The 20,498-nt window shown below is 40.9% G+C and overlaps 1 protein-coding gene across 1 annotated transcript in view; it reads left to right on the top strand.

Moving 5' to 3' along the window:
• ARHGAP6 (Rho GTPase activating protein 6) overlaps nt 1-20,498 on the top strand; it is a 269,026-nt gene that overhangs the window by 186,229 nt on the left and 62,299 nt on the right. The window contains exon 2 of the mRNA XM_048494097.1: nt 19,899-20,058. Coding sequence (XP_048350054.1) covers nt 19,899-20,058 — 160 coding nt within the window. The remainder of the gene's footprint in view (nt 1-19,898; nt 20,059-20,498) is intronic.

A 20,498-nucleotide genomic window follows, 5' to 3' on the forward strand; every position in this document is an offset into this window, starting at 1 on the left:
GCAAATTGAACCGTTCCTACAATAGGGCGGGGAGGGTGGGTGCTGCTGTTGCCTCAGCCGTTGGAAGAGATCGAGGCAAGCCCGCGTGCCGCCTTATAAGGTGAGCACACCCCTTTCCCCCTGCACGTGACTGTGTTTCAACTTGTGCTCGCGAGGACAGGCTAGCATCCGAACACCGCGTCGATCCTTCGACCGATGGGCTGCCCATTGAGCTTTCCCACCTCCGCAATGGCGACCCCCGGTGAGCCTGGGGCCGCTATTTCTGGATTCAATGTGTTTTTCTATGAGAAACTGTACAGTGAGGAAGAACTGGCTAATAAAATATTAACCTTGTGATTCTTTTGTGCCATCAGAAGTGCGTTGGCGGGGATCCCTTTCTTATGCTCCTACAGCAGAAGTCTCAAAGCTTATCCAGCTTATAGGCATCTTTGGTGGTGGGTTCAACAACAACATGGCTGCCTTAGGAGGCAGAGCAGACCCCAAATATTAAGAAATGAAGTTATGCACCTCATTCTGGTAGTAACTCTTCACCATTTCATGCAGAAGCTCTGTTTAATAAGACACTTTAAAAAATATTGTTTTAAAATATTCTTGCCCACAGTGTTTTTAGAATATCTGTTTGCACAAGTGAAATAGTTTTCATAAAGTTTACATAAAGCCCCTGTCTGTATTAAAAAGCCTTATTTGGCTCTGCCTGTTTTCTGAAAATGCTTGGCAGGCACCATGATACTTACAGGCTCCACAATGGGCACTAGTGCTGTACAGGTTTTCTTTTTCTTTTCTTTTTTTGGTGCCTTCTACCGCTAGCAGGGGATTCTGTCATAAAAGGGCAAGGGTGCCGTGTTGGACTTTTCTTAAAGGTAGTTTATCAAAGGTAGTTTGTCAAAGATGGAATTGTTTTGCAACTTGTCATGCATGTTATGTAGAGTTTAATCTATGGATTAAACATTCTACTCTTGTTAATGTATTTTTTAAAACAACCTTAAAGAGGCAGTGTAAAGTATGTGACACCAGTTTTACTATTTGTTCCCCAAATCTCCAAATAGTGCAGCAGGCCTAGTGCCAGTGTGGATGTCTGATTTGTTGTTCACACTGGCATAAATTTAATCTCTTTGGATAGTCATTTTCACTACTTCCTTTGTAAAAACAGAAATGTCTCTTAAAAAAAAAAAGTAAGCCAAGCCAGTGAGGCATCAAAGACTACTAGATAGCTAATTGTAGCTTCAAATAGATAATCCTTTAAAATATTTCTGTTTTTAGAGTCCAAAAGCATGTGAAAACATTGCATTATGTGAAGGAAGAATGGCATGGCTTCTTAAACCTCCTGAAACACATTTAAATTAATTTAAGTAGTATGTATTACATGTGCTTGAACTGATGAAGGTAATACATCTCAGTTTATTTTGATGGCATGATGGTGCTGCGAAATACAAGTCAATGGACTTCATAGTTCCTTAATCCATGTTCCTTCCATTTTTACATCAAAACATATTGAGGAGTGCAAAGCAAAACAAACAAACCCCCAAACACTGTACTCTAAGAATTCTAATGGATGGCATTCCTTGTTATGAAAAATAACCAGGTAGTGTATGTAAATTGCCTGTTTACAGCATTTTAGTTTGATAAACAAAATCTTGTTTTCTCTGTATGCTGGAGCACTTTAGAAGTCCATCACTTTTTCCTTTAACTCTTCTAGAGAGGAACAACAGCCGCAGTTTTCTGTTGGCTGCAAAAACAGATTACCTTTATCAATCAACATAGCATGCACCCAAAGCTGCTGCTGGTTTTAGAGAAAGAGAAGCTACATTCCATTTAGATGAGCTTTCTGGTTTGAAACTATCTTTTTCAGTCATTTTTTTCATAATTGATTGTTTTTGTGGAACAGAATTTTCTTAAAGGAGTCGTGCCAAAAGATGAGCACAAGTTTCAGAGTTTAGTAGTAAACATATCCCTAACTTTACAAATAGGTTCTCGTTTCTCAGATACCCCCACACACACACACTTCCCTAACTTTGCAAATGGATTCTCCTTTCTCAGATTCCCCTCTATCCCCCCCCCCCCATTCACAGACAGGTTCCCATAACTTTGCGAACAGGCTCTCCTTTCATAAATCCCCCCTCACCCACAAAGGCTCCACTAACTTTGCAAATGGTCTCTTCTGGCTCAGCTGTGGCTTTACAGAGTTTGTCCCATGTTCCCAAGCAGAAAGTTCTTCAGAGTCTACCGCAGGAACCTAGTCCTGGTATGGAGAAGCGTACTGTGCGGCAAAGAGGGTAGTGTGGCTTCCTCCAGACTTTCTCCCCTTTTCAAGGCTCACTGCTGCCAGGGAAAAGCATGCTGTGGCAGGGGGAGGGGAGTATGGCTCCCTACAGCAAGGGCTGCTGGAAAGTGTAGACCTTGCCCTTCCAGGAGGAGCTGGAATCTGGGCCCTCCTGGATGGCCGATTACACTTCCCAGCAGCCCTTTCTTTTTCTGGTTTGTTATTGGGATCATACTGCTCAATTATATTGTAAGTTAATGTACTTAAATTATGTGCATTTCTGGGATTCTGTGTGGTTTCCGGGCTGTATGTGCATTTCATTTCAATGGAATATGTGCATTTCATTTCAATGGAATCAATATATGGGGGTTTTTTAAATTCTTTTACTGGGAGAATAAAAAATGTAATAAGAATACATTTATAAGAAAACAAAAACTATAACATCTTGATAATTTATTTAAAAAAAAGAAAAATAAGATAAAGGACCCATTAATATCAATACTCAAGATCGCAAATACAATACTTCGGGACAGATTGCTTCCAATTGACTCTTCTACTATATATAGATTGAAGTCTATATCAAAACAGTCTGTATATTGTTAAACCAAGTTTGCCATTCCTTTTGAAATTCCATGATCCCTTTAAGTTGTGTCATATCACATATTTTCACTGCGCGCACTATTTCCATAACTTTTATTTGCCATTCTGAACAAGTTGGGCATTAATTAAGTTTCCAATTCTTAGCCCAAACCAATCTGACTGTAGCAACAAGATGTTGGAACAGTTTACTTTGATTTTCCTCCAGTCCTTTCTTGACCATCCCTAATAAATACCAGTCTGGTTTACAGATAATTTTAATTCCTAAGTTCTTCATTATTTCTTTATTTATCATATTCCAAAAGGCTTGTGCTTTTTCACATAGCCATGATTGATAATAAAAGGAGCCAGGTTCATTATTGCACTTCTAATATCTATCATAACAATTATAAATCTTGGCCAGCTTATCAGGTGTAAAATACCAGCCACATTAAAAAAAATGTCCCATATATACTCGAGTATAAGCCGACTTTTTCAGCACATTTTTATGCTGAAAAATCCCCCTTCGGCTTATACTTGAGTATATATGGTAATTCCAAGATGGTGGCCAGAGCTGGGGCTGCTGTGCGGATCCAGTAAGGATGTTGCTCCTTTTTTCCTAACTCACCAGAGAGCCATAAAAACAAGCTGTAAGGACAGCCTGCATAGCATTACAGCTAGGGTGCGTGCGTGCGTGTTTGTGTTAAAAAAAACAGAGGCATTTCTCTCCTAAGGGTTATTGGTGTGTTGCATTCTAGATGAATACAATTCTTCATTCAGTAGTTTACTGCCAAATACTGGTGTTGCTGAAGAAAAGACTTTCTTTGGAGCAAAGTTTAGGCTGGCATGGCTATGAATCCCAGAATTATTCTACATTTGGAGGAAAACAGTGGTTCATTTGTGTTCCTACAGTGCTGGAAAGCTGCTCATCCCTAATGCAAACTCTGTTAAGCAAGTCTATCTCATCTTGCTCCCAAATCTTCTGTTTTTAGCTGCTACGGAGTCAAGTTCGAAGGCTTATACTCGAATCAATAAGTTTCCCATTTTTTTGTGGTAAAATTAGGTGCCTTGGCTTATATTTGGGTCGGCTTACACTCGAGTATATACGATAATTACTTTTAGAGAAACTAAGAGTATTTTTCCAAATATATTCCCCTGAGTCTAACATAATATTATGGCCTAGGTCTCTAGCCCGTTTTATCATGTATTCTTTAATATAGTACTTTTCTTGGTCTAAATCCAGACATAACTTGTATATATCCCCGATTAGAGATTCATCTGATTTTAAGAAAACTTTTTCAAATCTATCTGGTTCTTCTGTCTTCTTGAAATTTACTCTGTCCTTTAAATAGCAGTTCCTAAGTTGAGAGTAAAGCCAGCAATCTATTTTCAAGCTCTCTGTATTCAACATTTGAAGAGATTTTATTTCAAATATTATTTGACCTCTATCAGTTTTTAACAGTATGTAATCCATTTCCCAACTGCATCACATCTTCCCAACAGTGCTTCATGAGGAGAGGCCCACATTGGTAAATATAAATAAAATTTTATTTTGTATTTTTTCCAGATTCTGAATAGCGGAAATCTTATATTTAAAAATTGTTTATTTGCGGTTACCTTATTGTACCATAAGTAGGCATGCCATCCAAATCTTAGTCCTTCTGCCTCCAGGGTTAGTAATCTTGAGTTAGTTAATGAGAGCCATTCTTTGAGCCACGTTAAACATGCTGCTTCAAAATAAAGTTTCAGATTTGGAAGGACTAATCACCCTTTATTTCTTACTTAGGTCATTGTTTTATATTTAATTCTGGGTTTTCTATCTCCCCAGAGGAATTTGTTGAGATCGCTTTGTCAATTTTTAAAAGGGCCATCTGATTTTATTATTGGTATATGGTGAAACAAATATAACAATAGATTCATTTTTATAGCTGCAATTTTACCAAGTAACAACAATAAGTTTAATCTTTCAATAGATAGTTTTTGTAACCACATCAGTGTATCTAATTTTCACATTGCCCTACCCGTGGACACTTAAATCCAGAGTTTAGAGTTATGAACAGATAAAGCATATCTTTATACTAACCTGAAGAAAAGCCCCAGGCTTTCAGAATAATGTGAAATTGTTTAAAAAAGGACATTGGGAGGTTAAATGTCCCCGCAACAATAGTAGGGACTGTAAGAAAAGGTTGCTGTGGGAATTGCTAAGCAACTAAAACAATATTGCTAGCCTTCTAGCCTTGGTTTTTGTCAGTAAAAGACAGGAGAAGCACATAGACTAGGCAGCCTTAATACAAAGATCAGGACTGAGAGAGGTCCCCCAAAGGTGCTGGCACCAGTAAGTACTATTCCCCCCCCCCCCCCCGTCGCTGTATTTTAATCATCATGTATAAACTAGATCACGACAACAAATATATTTTGGGACACACTGGTGGGATGAATGGTTTTTCAACCCATTTCAACTGCACTGTCATCACTCTGTGATGAGTTTGCTTTCAAAAGGCATGTTTAAAAAAACATTCAGGGTATGTATGGCTTTTGTTTTTAAAAATATTGTGGGTGTAACATATTGCTTGTCAGGGAGAAATTGCAAAAAAGACTTAACAATAAAGAGTTAAGACTGATGGTCTTGGAAGAGAAAACATTAGATGTCTTTACTGTACTCCGAGGGATTTTACCAGATGCGTGCAGCATTCTTTGGAGTGTTCCTAATAAGGGAAGTTTGCACAGTTACAGGACAGCTATGCGTTTGTACAAGCTTGTGGAAGAGGATTTGCTTTGGTGGACTGGAGGGCATAACTGCTCTGTTTCTGCTTCAAAGCAATCTAGTTGGGCTAAGCAGCAGTTTTGTAGGTCTTTGTACAGCATTTGTACTCAAATGCATATTTGTACAGCATTTAGAAACATTAGATGTTTAGTTGAGAATTGGATCTTATTATTTAGTTTTATATGGTAAAAATCTGTAGCAACTAAAGGTATTGTAAGATTTACAATCTGAGTTGAATTCTGACCTGTAATGTATGCCTGTTATAAGAATTCTGGATTACCCTTCTTCAATTTTGGTTTCATCAAGTTAGAAAAGACATCGCTGGAAAAGCAAATGTTGGTTATTGGGTAAGATAACAATTGTGTGTACTTGGTTCATCACTGTGGTTTTTGTAGTAGCTGAGGAGATTAACTTAATATTTGCTTGCTGGAGCTAACTGGGCAGAAAATGCAGCAGCCAACCTCTCCCATTCATAACACATTTCTTGCTTGGTAAGAGAAACACTGGCATTCTACCTGCCACTTAGCAGGCTCAGAAGTCAACAGGCAGGAAGTTCTCAAAACCCTTTTATTTGGACTGTTTTCATGATTTAGCATGCACTGTAACAAGTCTGAGAGGAGCAAAAACCCTTCTGTCAGCAGTGGTGTTGTGTAATTAAAGTCAATTACATGACTAGACTAGGTTACTTTAGTTTAAATTCCTTTAAAGACTCTACTTATCGTTTTTATAAGTGAATATATAGACTTTATACTAGCATTGTTAACAAAAAATATTAATAACTGTCAGAAGGGACATATTACAGAACATACCTAGTATATTCAAATGCCCTAAAACTAATTGCATGGGTCCAATTATTATAGCTTGTTTTAGGCATCAAGGTAAACCAGAGATTGCCAGCTGGCATTCTACAACCAGATCTGACTCCTGAAGTAATAATCTTGCCCTGGCAGTCCTACTAAACTTCCATGAAAGTGTAGTAAAAGTTTCATTAATAAGGAATAAGGAAAAGTTTAGGTTGGTACTGATAATGACATTTCATAACTCAATCTTGTGCATTTCTTGTGATTTTGTATATTATTCTCAGGCTGTGTTTTAGTGTACATTCGCAATAACCAAATGAATCTCTTGTTGGTAAACATTAACAGTTTTGCTGTCACAGATCATTTGGGAATAGGGTCAGCTTATATAGGTTAAATAACTTGCAGCTCTTAGACCATTGCCTTCAAATTATAGTGGTCAGCTGAATCTAAAAAGTGGATTATTCATGAACTAATCTTTTAAATTTACAACCTGCTGCAAAGTATAGTATTGAATAAGATCTGGTTATCCTCTCAAAGTAACTCTAGCAATTGTTCCTGCATAACAGTGGGAAATTATATGCCTCCCCCCTGTCCAAAATGAATGTGCTACTTAGAACGAAGCATGAAACTAAAAGGCAGTGTTCATGCTGTTCAAACTTGGAATCACCAGAGATTAATGATAGTTACAGATTTCCTTTTGATCTCTCTGGGGTTCAAATATGACACTTTCTAATGAGAGATTGTGTATGGTGTGGAAAAGGAACAAAGGGGAATCTCAATAGCAGTATCTTTTTATCTTAGCTAAATGACAGTACATTTTGAGTTGTAGATGTATTTCAATGTATCAGTAAGAAATTTAAAAGTAAGGGAAGGATTATACAGCAATCCTGATTCCAAGAATGAGGAATGTATCCTTAAACTCAGTTTAATGCAGTTTGGTGTCTTATATTTCTGCAAGACACATTATTTCAATATTCTGTTGTTAATCGTTGAATTGACCTGCAGTAGGGAAGAACTTTGATCATTAGATTTCGTGCTGGTTATGTATCTGCTTTGCAATACCTAGGCTTGAGTCTTGGTTTAGAAGACTTAAAATGAAAGCACATCTATAGTTGTGTATGGTCTGTTTGAACTCTCCCCTTTCCCCATTACGTTCATAGATAGATTGGTTTTGTTTGTGTTGGATTATAATTAAGAATAATGCATCCAAAAGAGGTTTTTGAGATAAATAGAAATGAGTGCTTGGGGAATATACATTCTCTGTGCTTTAAGTAAATGACTTATTTGTGATTGCCAGACTGAACTCTCTGAAGCAGGGGCATCAAACATGTGGCCTGGGAACCAGATGCAGTCCCTTGAGAGGGCTTATCTGGCCCTCGAGCCAGCTGAGGCAACCTTCCCCCTTGCTCTCAATCCACCAGGCCAGACTGGAAGTGGAAGGGGCTTTTTTCCCTCAGCTGGCTTGTGTGCCTGATAAGCCCTCTCAAGCCAGTGCAATTTGGGGCTGGCAAACCTAGGGGCTCACCAGCTGAGGCAACGCCCCCCCCTTGCCCCAGGCTGGGCCTGACCAAGTCACATTTATATTATATCCTGTATTCATAACAAATGAGTTCAACACCCCTGCAGAGAGTAGACTGTTCCAGAATATAAAACAAATTCTGTCAACTCAATAGCTGTTTGTTATGAATGGTTATTATCATTTCTGGATGAAGCCAGTGCCACAGCGCTATAGATGATACAGCCGTGGAAGTCTGCCCTAAGTTGCATCAAGCCTCTGAAATCCAGCTACTTCTGTATTAGATTTTGCATTATCACATTAAAGGCTTGTTTTACAAATGTATAATGCATCTTAATATAAACTATGCAGTTTATAAAGTTGCTAAATTGATGTGCATGTTAACTATAAGAAAATATAAATTAGGATTATAGTGGTAAGCATCTGTGTTTGCCCCCCAGCAAGAATTATGGGTTCTAGGAATTCTGCATTATGATAATACACTACTATTCTAGTATACTGATAGGGTTTTGTAGTTGTCAAGGCTTAAATACATCATAAACACTGTACATCTTAAAACAAATGTCATAAAATAGCTTTCAGGTTGGAAGTAGACTGTAAAATGGTGAAAAGATCAACTATTTCAATTAAAAACCGATGTAAAAAACAACTGCTTTGGACAAAAGACAGTATAGAACAGGGGTAGGGAACCTGCGGCTCTCCAGATGTTCAGGAACTACAATTCCCATCAGCCTCTGTCAGCATGGCCAATTGGCCATGCTGGTAGGGGCTGATGGGAATTGTAGTTCCTGAACATCTGGAGAGCCGCAGGTTCCCTACCCCTGGTATAGAAGGATACAGGTAAACCTCAAAAGGGAAGGTGCCACCACTGAAAAAGCAGTTGTGGGGAACATAAGAACATAAGAACAAGCCAGCTGGATCAGACCAAAGTCCATCTAGTCCAGCTCTCTGCTACTCGCAGTGGCCCACCAGGTGCCTTTGGGAGCTCACATGTAGGATGTGAACGCAATGGCCTTCTGCGGCTGTTGCTCCCGATCACCTGGTCTGTTAAGGCATTTGCAATCTCAGATCAAAGAGGATCAAGATTGGTAGCCATAAATTGACTTCTCCTCCATAAATCTGTCCAAGCCCCTTTTAAAGCTATCCAGGTGAGTGGCCATCACCACCTCCTGTGGCAGCATATTCCAAACACCAATCACACGTTGCGTGAAGAAGTGAACAGACTATTGGCCTTCAGTCACCATCACCTCTCCCCTGAAAACTGCTGCTTGTAAAGAAGAGGGTAACTGGTAGACTATACAGAATGGTAAAAGTGTTCCTTCAAGTTTCCTGGCCCCAAAGTCATTTTGGGCCTTAAAGGGAAAAACCAGCTTGTTACGCCTTGAAACAGAAGAAACAGAGCACAGCCTTTACCATAGCATGATATGACCCCTATATACCACTTTAACAGAAGAATGGCTGCTGTGCTTTGGCCCAGCTGATGTTTTCCATTTTTAGACAGCCTCACATAGAGTGCATTACAGTATGTTATTGGGATGTTATCTTTTTGCGGAATGGCCACAACTGCAGCATCAGCCAAAAAGGGGACCTGAACCAGCAGTACCCCCAATCTACAAACCTTTTGCTTCAGGAAGAATTTAGCCCTCTCTAAGACAGGCTGGCTCTTTAAGAGATATAAAATGTTTCAGTGCTGGGCAGAGTAAAATAAACTGAAGTAGTAGAATAAAAAGAAAGCTGACCAGAAGCAATGAGTTTGCTTCTCTTTTTGTTCCATTTATTTACAAGTCCTTTGAAAGTCTTTTGGAAAGTGCTAATCACAAGATCTAACCATAATTTGTCATCTTTACCCCATTTATTCCCAAATCCCTAATCCCTTTTTGATGACATGTTCACAGGTTGGTAGGAATCTCTAGATCTGGAGAAAAGACTGTGAAGAGGAAAAAAAGTTTTAGTAGCTGTCTAGCCTTTCTTCTTGTGTTGCAGAACAAACAGGGATTTGTTAGCCTTGACATACCGTAGTTGTTAAATTCTTTCCTAGGTCATTGTAACATCATTTTTTTATTTTATTAGAGACAATATTTGTCAAAATACTTTTGGCAAATTGCTTGGTTATGAACACCAGAATTTCTTTATATATTACAGATATAAGAGATATTTATTTCTATCTGTTTGCTGTATTTAGAAATATTATCAAGCTAAGAAACAAACTTTAAGCAGTTCCTAAACTTTGTTACAAGGGCTTTTTATTTGTTATTTGTTAGTTATTTGTTATGAGGACTAGCTCTGACATAGTGTAACTTAGAGGAAGAAGAAGATTGGTTTTTATACTCCACTTTTCTCTACCTTAAGGAGTCTCAACACAGTTTACAACCGCCTTCCCTTACCCCTTCATGAGAGGCACCTTGTGAGTAGGTGAGGCTGAGAGTTCTGAGGGAACTGCGACTAGCCTAAGGTCACCCAGCAGGCTGCACATGGAAAAGTAGGGAATTTAATCTGGTTCTCCAGTTTGGAATCTATCTCTCATGTGGATGAGTGGGGAATCAATCCCAGTTCTCCAGATTAGAGTTTGTCATTCCTAATCACTATACCATGTTATTCTATATGTACCTTAAGTTATCAAAATGCAAATGAATTTTGTTAAACATTAATATTCATACCAACTATTAGTGTTTAAGATATTACCAGTAGTTAATAGCAATATTAATTTAACTTAGTATTTACTTAACACAACATTTTTAATTTACTATTTATTTAGCACAATATTTTACTTAAATAAATAGTTGTGCCTTTTCATTTTTTAAAAAAATTGTTAGATATATGTTTCTTCACATTTTTCTTCTGTTTAGAACAACATTGCTGAGCTCTCGATCTGAATAACGTACCTGCAATAAAGAGTTGCAGCAAGACCTCCACTGGTACACTTATTCATGATGAAAGAATGGTGTGCTATTTTGATTGTTTGAGACTGTTCATAGGAGGTGCACCAGATGCCCAGACTAGCCTGATCTTGTCGGAGCTCAGAAGTTAAACAGGGTCAATAATTTGATGAGAGAACCCCTCCCCCCCAGAAGTCTGGAGCTGCTGTGTAAAGTAAGGCAGTGGCAAACTATCACTTCTCATTGCTTGCCTTGAAAACTCTATGAGATAGAGCTTCTTGGGATTGCCATGAGTTAACTGCAACTCAGCAGCAGGCTAGGTTAAAGTCAATGTATGCATTACATTCAAAAGCTGTTTTTGCGCAGTTCCAACTTTCCTCAGCAGAAAAGGGAACACTTGTCATTTGTAGACCTCTCTCACCTTCCAAGAAGTTCATGTAATATGATCCTTATTTTCTCTTGAAAAAAGAGAAGATATCAGATTGAAACTCTTGTCCCTTCTCATTTGAAATGGGTATATATGCTAAGCCTTTTAAGGCAACCATAGCTGAGCACAGTGCTACATCATGTGTTTCCCACACAGAAGGTCCAAAATATCCCTTCGCTGATTTACCTTGCCATGACAGCTGCCCTCATCCGAGAAAAGTTTTCTGACATTCTTAGTCCTGCAAGTGGATAAGAACTACAGCTCTTCCTCCCAGAGAATTCTCTGATGTGGCTCCCACCTTGTGGAATAGCCTGCCTCATGAGGTGGAAAAATGGCAGAATGGATAAAACAGAATTGTTCAGGAGAGCAAAACAGCAACAAATGCAGCAAAACAGATGTGTGTGGGAGAGCACTTTTTATTGAGAACAGGGTTGTACTTTGACTTGTTTGAGGAAAGCTTGAAGTAGTTTTCTCTTCTCTTTTTTCCCTTTCCTCTTGCTGCATTGTTTACAGTACATTTTTATGTGTTTTATTTCATACTTTTCTAATTATGTAATCCAATTCTAGTGTATTGTTTACTGCCTACTGATGTGATCCACTGTTATTATATTGCTTTATGTATCATAATGCTCTCCACTGCATAGTTATTTCAAAATTCTAGTATTCGTCTTGTGAGTCAGTGAGAAAGACAGATGAGAAATGAACAAAATAAACCAAATAATCACTGGCATTTTCATTAGAAAAGGTTCAAAGATTGGAGTGGGGGAAAATCTTGCCTGAAACCTTGAAGAGCAACTGCTTCTAAGAACAAATCGTACTGAGCTAGACTATCTGTTGTTGTAAACAGAGCTGCCAAGAGAGAGGCCCACCAGTCCAAGAAGGCTTTGAGTAGCTCCAGGGAAATTGTGTCAGGCACCAGAGTTTTCCTCAGCTTTAACTAGTCAATGAGAAGTTTAACTTCATCTGGCATCACTGGTGGGCATTCTGGGAGGTCCTCAAGAGTAAATTCCTGAAACTCTGTAGAGCCCACCGTATCTTCATAGAATATGTTTAAATAGTATTCATACCATCTATGGGATGGAAGGATTTAAGGATGGTTTATCATCAAAGGCTGCAGAAACTAATGCTCAGAACTGTCTGGCATTTTTTAGTTACTGTTGCCTCAAATACTGAGCTAGTAATCTGACTTGGAAGAAACTCCTCTCTGTGGTCAGGGTGAACAGTATTCTTCTTCCGGCTACGTTAGCTCCTCATTAAGCTATCTGTTAATTTTAAGGGCTATAAAGAGCGGAAGGTATCTTTTCACCTTCTTGCTGTTGTCCTGGCCATTTATGTCTGAGTGTACCAATATCTAATTGTGACAGCTGTTGACAGCAAGGTCAGTAAAATGACAGCATTTCCCCGCAAAATGTATTCCACTGTAAATTCTGAGAAAACTCTGTACTCTTTTTCATTTGGATTGTGACATTTTGAACAGGCTCTGAGGCAGCATACAAAAAAACCCCATACGAACAGAGCATTAAAAGTTATTAATATCCAGCATTAAAAACCCCAACCCAAAATTAAAACATAGGCAATAAAAACGGACCTCTTACAATTTACAATAAGCATTTCCAGACCACAATATTGTTAAAAAAATCAAATTCTTTATTAAAAATCTGGGTGAACAGAAATGCTTTTGCCTGGCACCTGAAAGAAAGCACCACATGCGCCAGGCAAGCCTCAAGGGGAAGGCTTTCCATAAGCAACGTGCAACTACTAAGGGAGCCCTGTCTCTGCTCGCCACACATGGGGGCATAGAGAGCAGGGCTTGTGAGACATATCTTAGGCCAGTGATGGCGAACCTTTTCGAGACCGAGTCCCCAAATTGCAACCCAACACCCACTTATTTATCGCAGAGTGCCAACACAGCAATTTAACCTGAATACTGAGGTTTTAGTTTAGAAAAAACGGTTGGCTCCAAGGCGCATGTTACTCGGGAGTAAGCTTGGTAAAGCAACCGTGCAACACTTCAAATGGGTGAATCACAACCCTAGGAGGATTTACTCAGAAGCAAGCCCCATTGCCAGCAACCGAGCTTACTCCCAGGTAAAGGATCATGCCCAGGCTAGCCTAAATGTGTGTGTGTGGGGGGGTGATTTCCCCCCCACATGATGAACTCTGTGCACGTGTGCCCACAGAAAGGTCTCTGAGTGCCACCTCTGGCACCTGTGCCATAGGTTCGCCACCGCTGTCTTAGACCCTTTCCACATGATGGCGGAAACGCACCTCCACCGGCATAAATTATGCCCGTGGAGGCTCAGGGACTGCTCACATGGTAGTGTGCAAGCAGTCCCGAAGTTCTGCCGATCTGGAGAGGCAGCTCTGCACGGAGCCGCCTCCGGGTCGTCTCCTCCACTGACCTTCCTGTCCAGCTCTGCTCTGGAGGGACACGCCCATGCTGCCTTCTGATCTCAAGGGGTCGGAGGGCAGTGTTAGTGTGTCCCTCCAGCCCTCCAGAGCAGCACTGGACAGGAAAGGTCAGTGGAGGGGACAGGAAAAGCAGCATCTTCCCGCCGGTGCTGTTCACACCGCACCAGCGGGAAGATGCCGCTTTTCAAAAATTTGAAAGCTGCGCCTTTGTGCCGCTCGGGGGTGGCCAGCGTCTCCTGTGCGAACAGCACCCTTGGGACAGCATTTTTTCCATCCCTACGGCGCTGTTATTTGGCCGTTTGGAAACGGCCTTAATTGCAAGCTGAACAATATAGGAGGGGGCAGTGATTCAGTTACCCTGGCTCTAAGCCATATAGGGCTTTAAAGGCAAGATAGTGGAGCTTTATTCAGATATCAGAAGAATGGTTTGTCAAGAACAGTGCTGATACAGAATTGAGATGTTCATCTTTATGTCTTCTGTGAAGTCCTACATTGGAACTGTATGTGTGCAGGTAAGGCTCGGAAAAGATTTCCAAAGCTTTCTAGCAGACTAGGAGCACCCCTGATTCTTCTGGCACTTTCCCGCCAAAATGATCACATGACTGGGGCGCTACTCCCTCAGTTCTATTTTAGCTGCTGTGAAGAGAATCTCCATTCTGTGTTTTTTTGTCACCTCATTCTTGAGACTGAGGAGACTAGTTCTCTCATCAGTAATAATTCTAATGAAGAATAAACCACCTTTAAAGAAGAAATGTTTCTGGATTTCCACGTTGTCATTATGGCTGAAGAGGAGCCTTTTCAAGATTGTGCCACCTGTGGCTTTAACATGATGCTGACAAACACCTGTTCTCTGTGCCTTGTCTGCCTGGGGAAATCACATAGCAGAGCTGCCTGCTCTTTCTGTCACCAATCTGCCCTTGAAGGCATGATTGGATAGAGCTGGACCCAAAGAGCTCTTTTTTCAAAGGCTTTGGCTTCATGCCAGCCTGAATGAAGGCACCTTCTCCCTCTGTGGTAGAGGGTGATCTACTCAGCCTTTGATTCACTGGCTCTTTCAAAGGCTGTGGCTTCGTGGCAGCTTAATGAAGGCATATTCCCTCTGCGTGGTTGTGCAGAATTGCTGCCTGACAGAGCCTCCAGTTCAGAACGGCACTTTTCTAAGGCTTTGGCTGCAGCTTTCCTGACAGAAAGCTTTCCTGACTGCATGAGGGAAGAACTTCTTCCTCCTCTGTCTAACGCCAAAGGAGAAGCTCGTAGGCGGTTCTTGGCAGACATTGTATGAGAAACACTGACAGCCGCCCTCCCCATCGCTGACTTGTGTGGGCACTGGCAGCCTGGGGGAGTGGCCTGTCACCTCCAAGGAGAGAAGGCTTGCAGACATGGCCTGGCAGACACTGCCTGATTGAAGTCAAAGCTTCCCTCCCTGTCCTTCCGTCTGTTTGGATGGGAGAAGGCCTGGCAGTTATAGCCTGATGGGAACCTCTTTCAAAGACTGAGCTATGCCTGAGTAAGAACCGTTTCCTAGCTGCCCTCAGTTTCCAGGAGAAATTCTTGGAGGTGAATTGTCCATGGCTCTTTGTAAACTTGGTTATGTATCAGGACGAGTTTGTGCCTTTTAATTGGGGTTATTTGAATCTCTTCAGTCCCTATAGATTCTGGAGAGTAGCTAAAGTGGGTGAAGTTTCCTGTTCTTGTGTTCTGAAATAAACTGGCTTAAGGCCTGCTGAGCTTCATTTTACTACTCAATACAGTAGTATCTATTGGGGCTGTAACAGGGTTCGGACTCTGCATCTTGTGCTGTTGATTATGTTTTGGCCACTGGTTGGGATTCAGTCTCTCTAAAATTTCTTCCTCATTGGTTTCTATGGATATTACAAAAAGGTATAGCCCTCGTTGTTGTTTTTTGCACTTCCCTGGTGCTTTCTTTGTAATAGCATTTTTTTAGTGTGCAGCACTTCCAAATGTGGAATGAGGACATGAAGGTTCTCACAAGCCTCTTCTATTCATGAACTTTCATATGGTTAGGATTTCTGATATCCTGGCCAGAATTTCCTACCAGGGAATGTCTCTCAGTCCTCATGATTTATAATGCTATCCTTACACTTGGTTCTGGTGCCAAACATCTGTGTAGTCGTTACATGTCTGGAATGTGACTTTTCTTGGGTTTCAGTCTGTTAGGACTCTTAGGCTCCAAGAACGGCTGGTCAGCGTCCTCGCACTGCCTTCACTTGTGGGTTGGTAGAAGCTATCCCACTCTGTCCAGAGTGCTTGGCTGGTCAATGCCACTTTACAAATCACATCTCTCTCCAACAGAGGTCTGCTTTTCTTTGCCATGTTCCTGCATGTATTTTAGTAGGGAAATTTAGAGAGTTCTCTGCTCTGTTATAAGACAGTTCTAGATTGTCAATATAGGGTGCTAAACAACTGTTGAAAAGGTGGTCCTCTATGGTTTCTTCCATTGAAAGCTTCACACCCACTTCCTTAACTGAGTGAGCTTGCTAATCACCCAATGTGGGACTGCACAGAAGCCATGAAGGTGAACAGTGTTGCACTTACCTGAAATTGTTGTTCATCAAGTGGTCTTCTATGCAGTCCCACATTGCAACTACACGTGTGCAGGCCAGCTGTGGAAAGGATTTTCAAAGCTTTTTAGCAGACTAGGAGCTCCCCTCCTCCTTCTGGAACTTTTCTGCCAAAATGATCACATGACCAGGAGAAGGGACACTACTCACTCTGTTCTTGCCATGCTGCCACTGGAGACGACAAGTATCTAAAGTCCCAGAGAGTTCACAGCAAGGCAGGGGGGAAGGGTGTGTGCCTGCACAGAAAACCACTCAATGAACAACAGTTACAGGTAAGGGCCACACTGTTTTTTTTAGCCTCTTCTGAATGGGGTCTCACCTGAGCTAAAGTTTTTCACCCAAGGGGGGGTGCTATTACAATAAAAGTTCATAGATGCAGTACATATCACTTTTACTGTGCACTAAACATTTAACCGTAGTTTATTCTCCAGTTGAGACGCATTTTGAAGAGGCAGAATTTGACCATAGTTATTCATTCTGGCTACAGAGGTAATGCATCACCAATTTTAAAAGAACTTCATTGGCCTTCTGTTTATTTTTAGGCTTTGTTTAAAATTCTGTTTATTACTTTTAAGGTCCTCTCTGGCTTGGAACCAGGATATCTTAAAGCCCATTGTCTTTCAGATGCTCCTGGACATCAGTTGACATTGCATTCTGAAGTCCCAGTTTGGAATGGCTTTCCTCTAGATGTTCACCTGGGGTCAGAATTGTCATCCTACTGGCACCAGATTCTCCCAATCTGTCTTGTGCTTTCCTGATCTTGTAATACATTATTTTAAATTGTCATTTTACTGACCTTACTGTTTTTCAGGTTAATTATACTGTTCCTTCTAATTGTTATTTTGAGCCCCCTTGTAAATGTTACTTTTTATACCTTGCTGTTTTTTGAGGGGTAAGGGTGATATTTATTTATTTATTTATTATTCTAATATATTGCCTTGGTATGTTATCTGCCAAGATATTTTGAGAAAGGAGATATTTAAATAAGAATATAAAATTCAATAAGTTGTCTGTCGCTGGACTATAATTTGGGAAGGGCCTAAGTTTCATCATATATGATTATTCTCAAAAGTACCTTATTTCAGATCTGCTCACTGACTCAGCTCAGACATTCCAAGTTACAGTTACAAATTTAATAATCAGACATTGCTGTTAGAAGCAGATTTACAAACTATGGTTTATTTCAGCTGTACTTTGAGGTGCTTGGAAAACATTGCTGTAATATTTTTCCATTTCCCTATGCAATCCTTTTATGAGTAACCTCTGTGCAGTGGCGTACCGCCCATGGAGTCATTTGCAATCACATGTACCAGGGTGGAGGTCATTTAGTCACATGGGGGGCAGAAAATGTCACACCCCTCTGCTCCCAGGGAGCGCTGGCTGTGGGGCTGTTACTGGGCTGTCCTTGCCTGGTATCTGGGGGTGGGAGGCAGCCCCCTACCTGGACTCTGAGCCCCGGCACTTACCGCTGCCCTGGGGTAGCCCGTCTGCTGCCAGAACTGAAGGGAAATGCCCGCACCCAGCCAGAGGAAGGCCATGAGGGCTCCAAGCCCTGAGGAAGGGGTCCGACAGCCAAGCAGGCCTGAGAGTGTGGCATGTTTGTAAAATTGGCCCATGTTCATAGAATTGGTCCACATAAAGGCTGAGTAGAACAGGGGCGAGGCGGGTGGTGGGGAACGGGGCCAAGGTGTTGGATTCTGTGCCACAGCCGCTCCCCTCTGCTGTCAGTCATTTCCCCCCCCTCAGGCTCCCCCATGCACCTTCTCTTTAACAAAATCTAAGGAAAATGGAGCCGGGGTGCGGGACTCAGATTTTTCCCGGGCTTCATTTCCCCTAGATACGCCTCCGCCTCTGGGTAAGCACCTGTTGGTAGTGTTTTGAGGTGATGTGTGTTTTGCTGCCTGCTTGTGCTCTTTATTTTTTGCTGCCATCAAAGGCTCTTGCGTTAGAATTCTCAGTTGGACCCAAGACGGCTTAAGTCTATGTGGTAGAAAGACAGAACAATTAGCTCTCAGATTAAAGGGGATCCTTTTAAACAGTTTTTCTTAAACATTAATAGCGTTTATTTATATGTATAATAATGTAATGAGTTCTGCGTGGTTAATGGTTTCAGATAAGTATATAAACGTAATGGTTCCTTAAATAGACCTAACCACACACGTTTCTTTTCTCCCTTGCCGTGTAGGCTGATAACTTCCACAAAGCTTCCCGACGCTAATAACTTTTACACAGTGTAACTTCCAAACTTGTCACATGCAGTCCAATCCAGATGGGGATGGGGGCGGGAGAATGACCTTAGGGAGGGCCATAGAAATTTCCAATGCATTTGCCCCCTTTGCCAGCATAAGAAGCACCCACACTGGCAGAGGGAGCAAACACATTGGAGTCTGCTATTCCACATTGGCTATCCCTCTATGGCAGGCCTGGGATGGAGCTGATTTTAGTCTGCTTCCACTGACAGTCCAGCCTGGAAATGTTGCCCTCCAAGACTGCAGATTTGGACTATGGGACTATTCAGGAGGCAGGAGGCTTTTCAAATTACCCTTCTTTCCACACCACACAAATCCCCTGGCTGCAACGCTTCCCCCCCCCCCCCCAACTGGATTACACTCACAAACTAAAAACTTCCACACAGAACACAGATTGCTCACAGCATTCTTCAGCATCTTACTTAAGTTCCTTCCTACACTCATACATACACACATGCTGCTCAGCGCTAACTCACATTCAGTCTCTCTTTGATCAAAATATTCAACTTGCCCTCTAGGGTACAACAACCATCCAGTCATGATGATTTTCATTCACCTATTCAGCCCCCTTATGTCTTACTTTGCAATCTTACATTTCACAGCAATCTACATTTAATATTCCACATTAAAACATAGAAATAAAACACACACACAGTATTTACATGAAAAACAGCACAATTGTTTTAACCATTATTCAATTTCTAGATGCCGCTACATATTGACAATGGAGGGCTGTAGATAATAAATATTGTAGATAATAAGTATTGTTCCAAACTGTATGTCATTTCCCAACAGCACCTCAGATTTGTCTGGACAGTCTTCTGCAGGCCCACCTTATTCAACTGTTAAGGAAAAGTAGATATTGGTGGCATATTACTTCAAATCCCCTGCTCATCTTCCCAATGATTTCTTGTAGTTTTTGCCTGATCTTGCTAAACCTGGATTAAAGTTTCATGATTAAAAATGCAACAGGTGTAGGGGGGTGTCCTGTATGCTGGATGTGGTGCTACACATTAAGCATGAAATACATGTTTTATTTGTGAAATGAAGGATGGGCAATTTTTTTGCCTATTTGAACCTAGGATGGCAGCAAGGGTAAAATCAGACAGATAGTAGGAGGTGGATTTTTGATGGTGGTAATAGCATCCACCACCTTGTTCTGCTGTCAGTTTCCCACCCTACATGTCACAACCAGGATCTGAAAATGGTAACTCTCCTAATTCCTCAAGTGTCTTTAAAGACAGTATGGCAAGCTGCTCTTTTACACACACTCTTGCAAACTTGGTAGAGAAAGGGGACAGGAAAAGAGAGATGGCAATAATAGGGGTGCTAGCAGGGTCCATGACCTTAGGAAACATCCCTTGTTGAGGAAACATCCCTTGTAAGCTGATTCATGCATACATAATGCTTTATGTTTGTGTACTTTATTCATGCAGGGTGACTTCACTTGGAACAGCATGTCAGGACGCAGTGTCCGTCTGAAGACTGTTCCTGTTCAAAGCCTTTCAGAATTGGAACGTGCCCGGCTACAGGAAGTGGCATTTTATCAGTTGCAGCAGGACTGTGACTTAGGATGTCAGATAACTATTCCTAAAGGTAAGAGATGAAAATGCATTTTCTGCTCAAAAACTGTACCCCAACAAAGACATCATATGTTTCTTATCAACATATATTCAAAGTTACTGTAACTTTGTATACCAAATCAGGAACAGACACATTGTTTAAAAGCTTGTGTTTACGTAAGTTATACATGGAAATCTATGGTGTTGAACTTTTCTTTGGATAGATATTGATAATGAACATGTGATCTGTTTAAGTGCAGTTGGTAATTTTTACAGTGAGTGACTTGTTCTGTATTACCCCTCTTTATAAACACAGATTATTTAGACCACTGTGGGAATATGGTTATATAGACAAAAAGCTCCAGGTGCGGGGTGGGAATCTGCTAGAATTACAACTGTTCTCCAGATAACATATATTGCTTATTTATTTATTAATTACTTATTTGAAACATCTATTCTGCTTTTCCTGTAGAA

The sequence above is a fragment of the Sphaerodactylus townsendi genome, linkage group LG04 (assembly GCF_021028975.2).
Source record: "Sphaerodactylus townsendi isolate TG3544 linkage group LG04, MPM_Stown_v2.3, whole genome shotgun sequence".
In the NCBI taxonomy this organism is placed as follows: domain Eukaryota; kingdom Metazoa; phylum Chordata; class Lepidosauria; order Squamata; family Sphaerodactylidae; genus Sphaerodactylus; species Sphaerodactylus townsendi.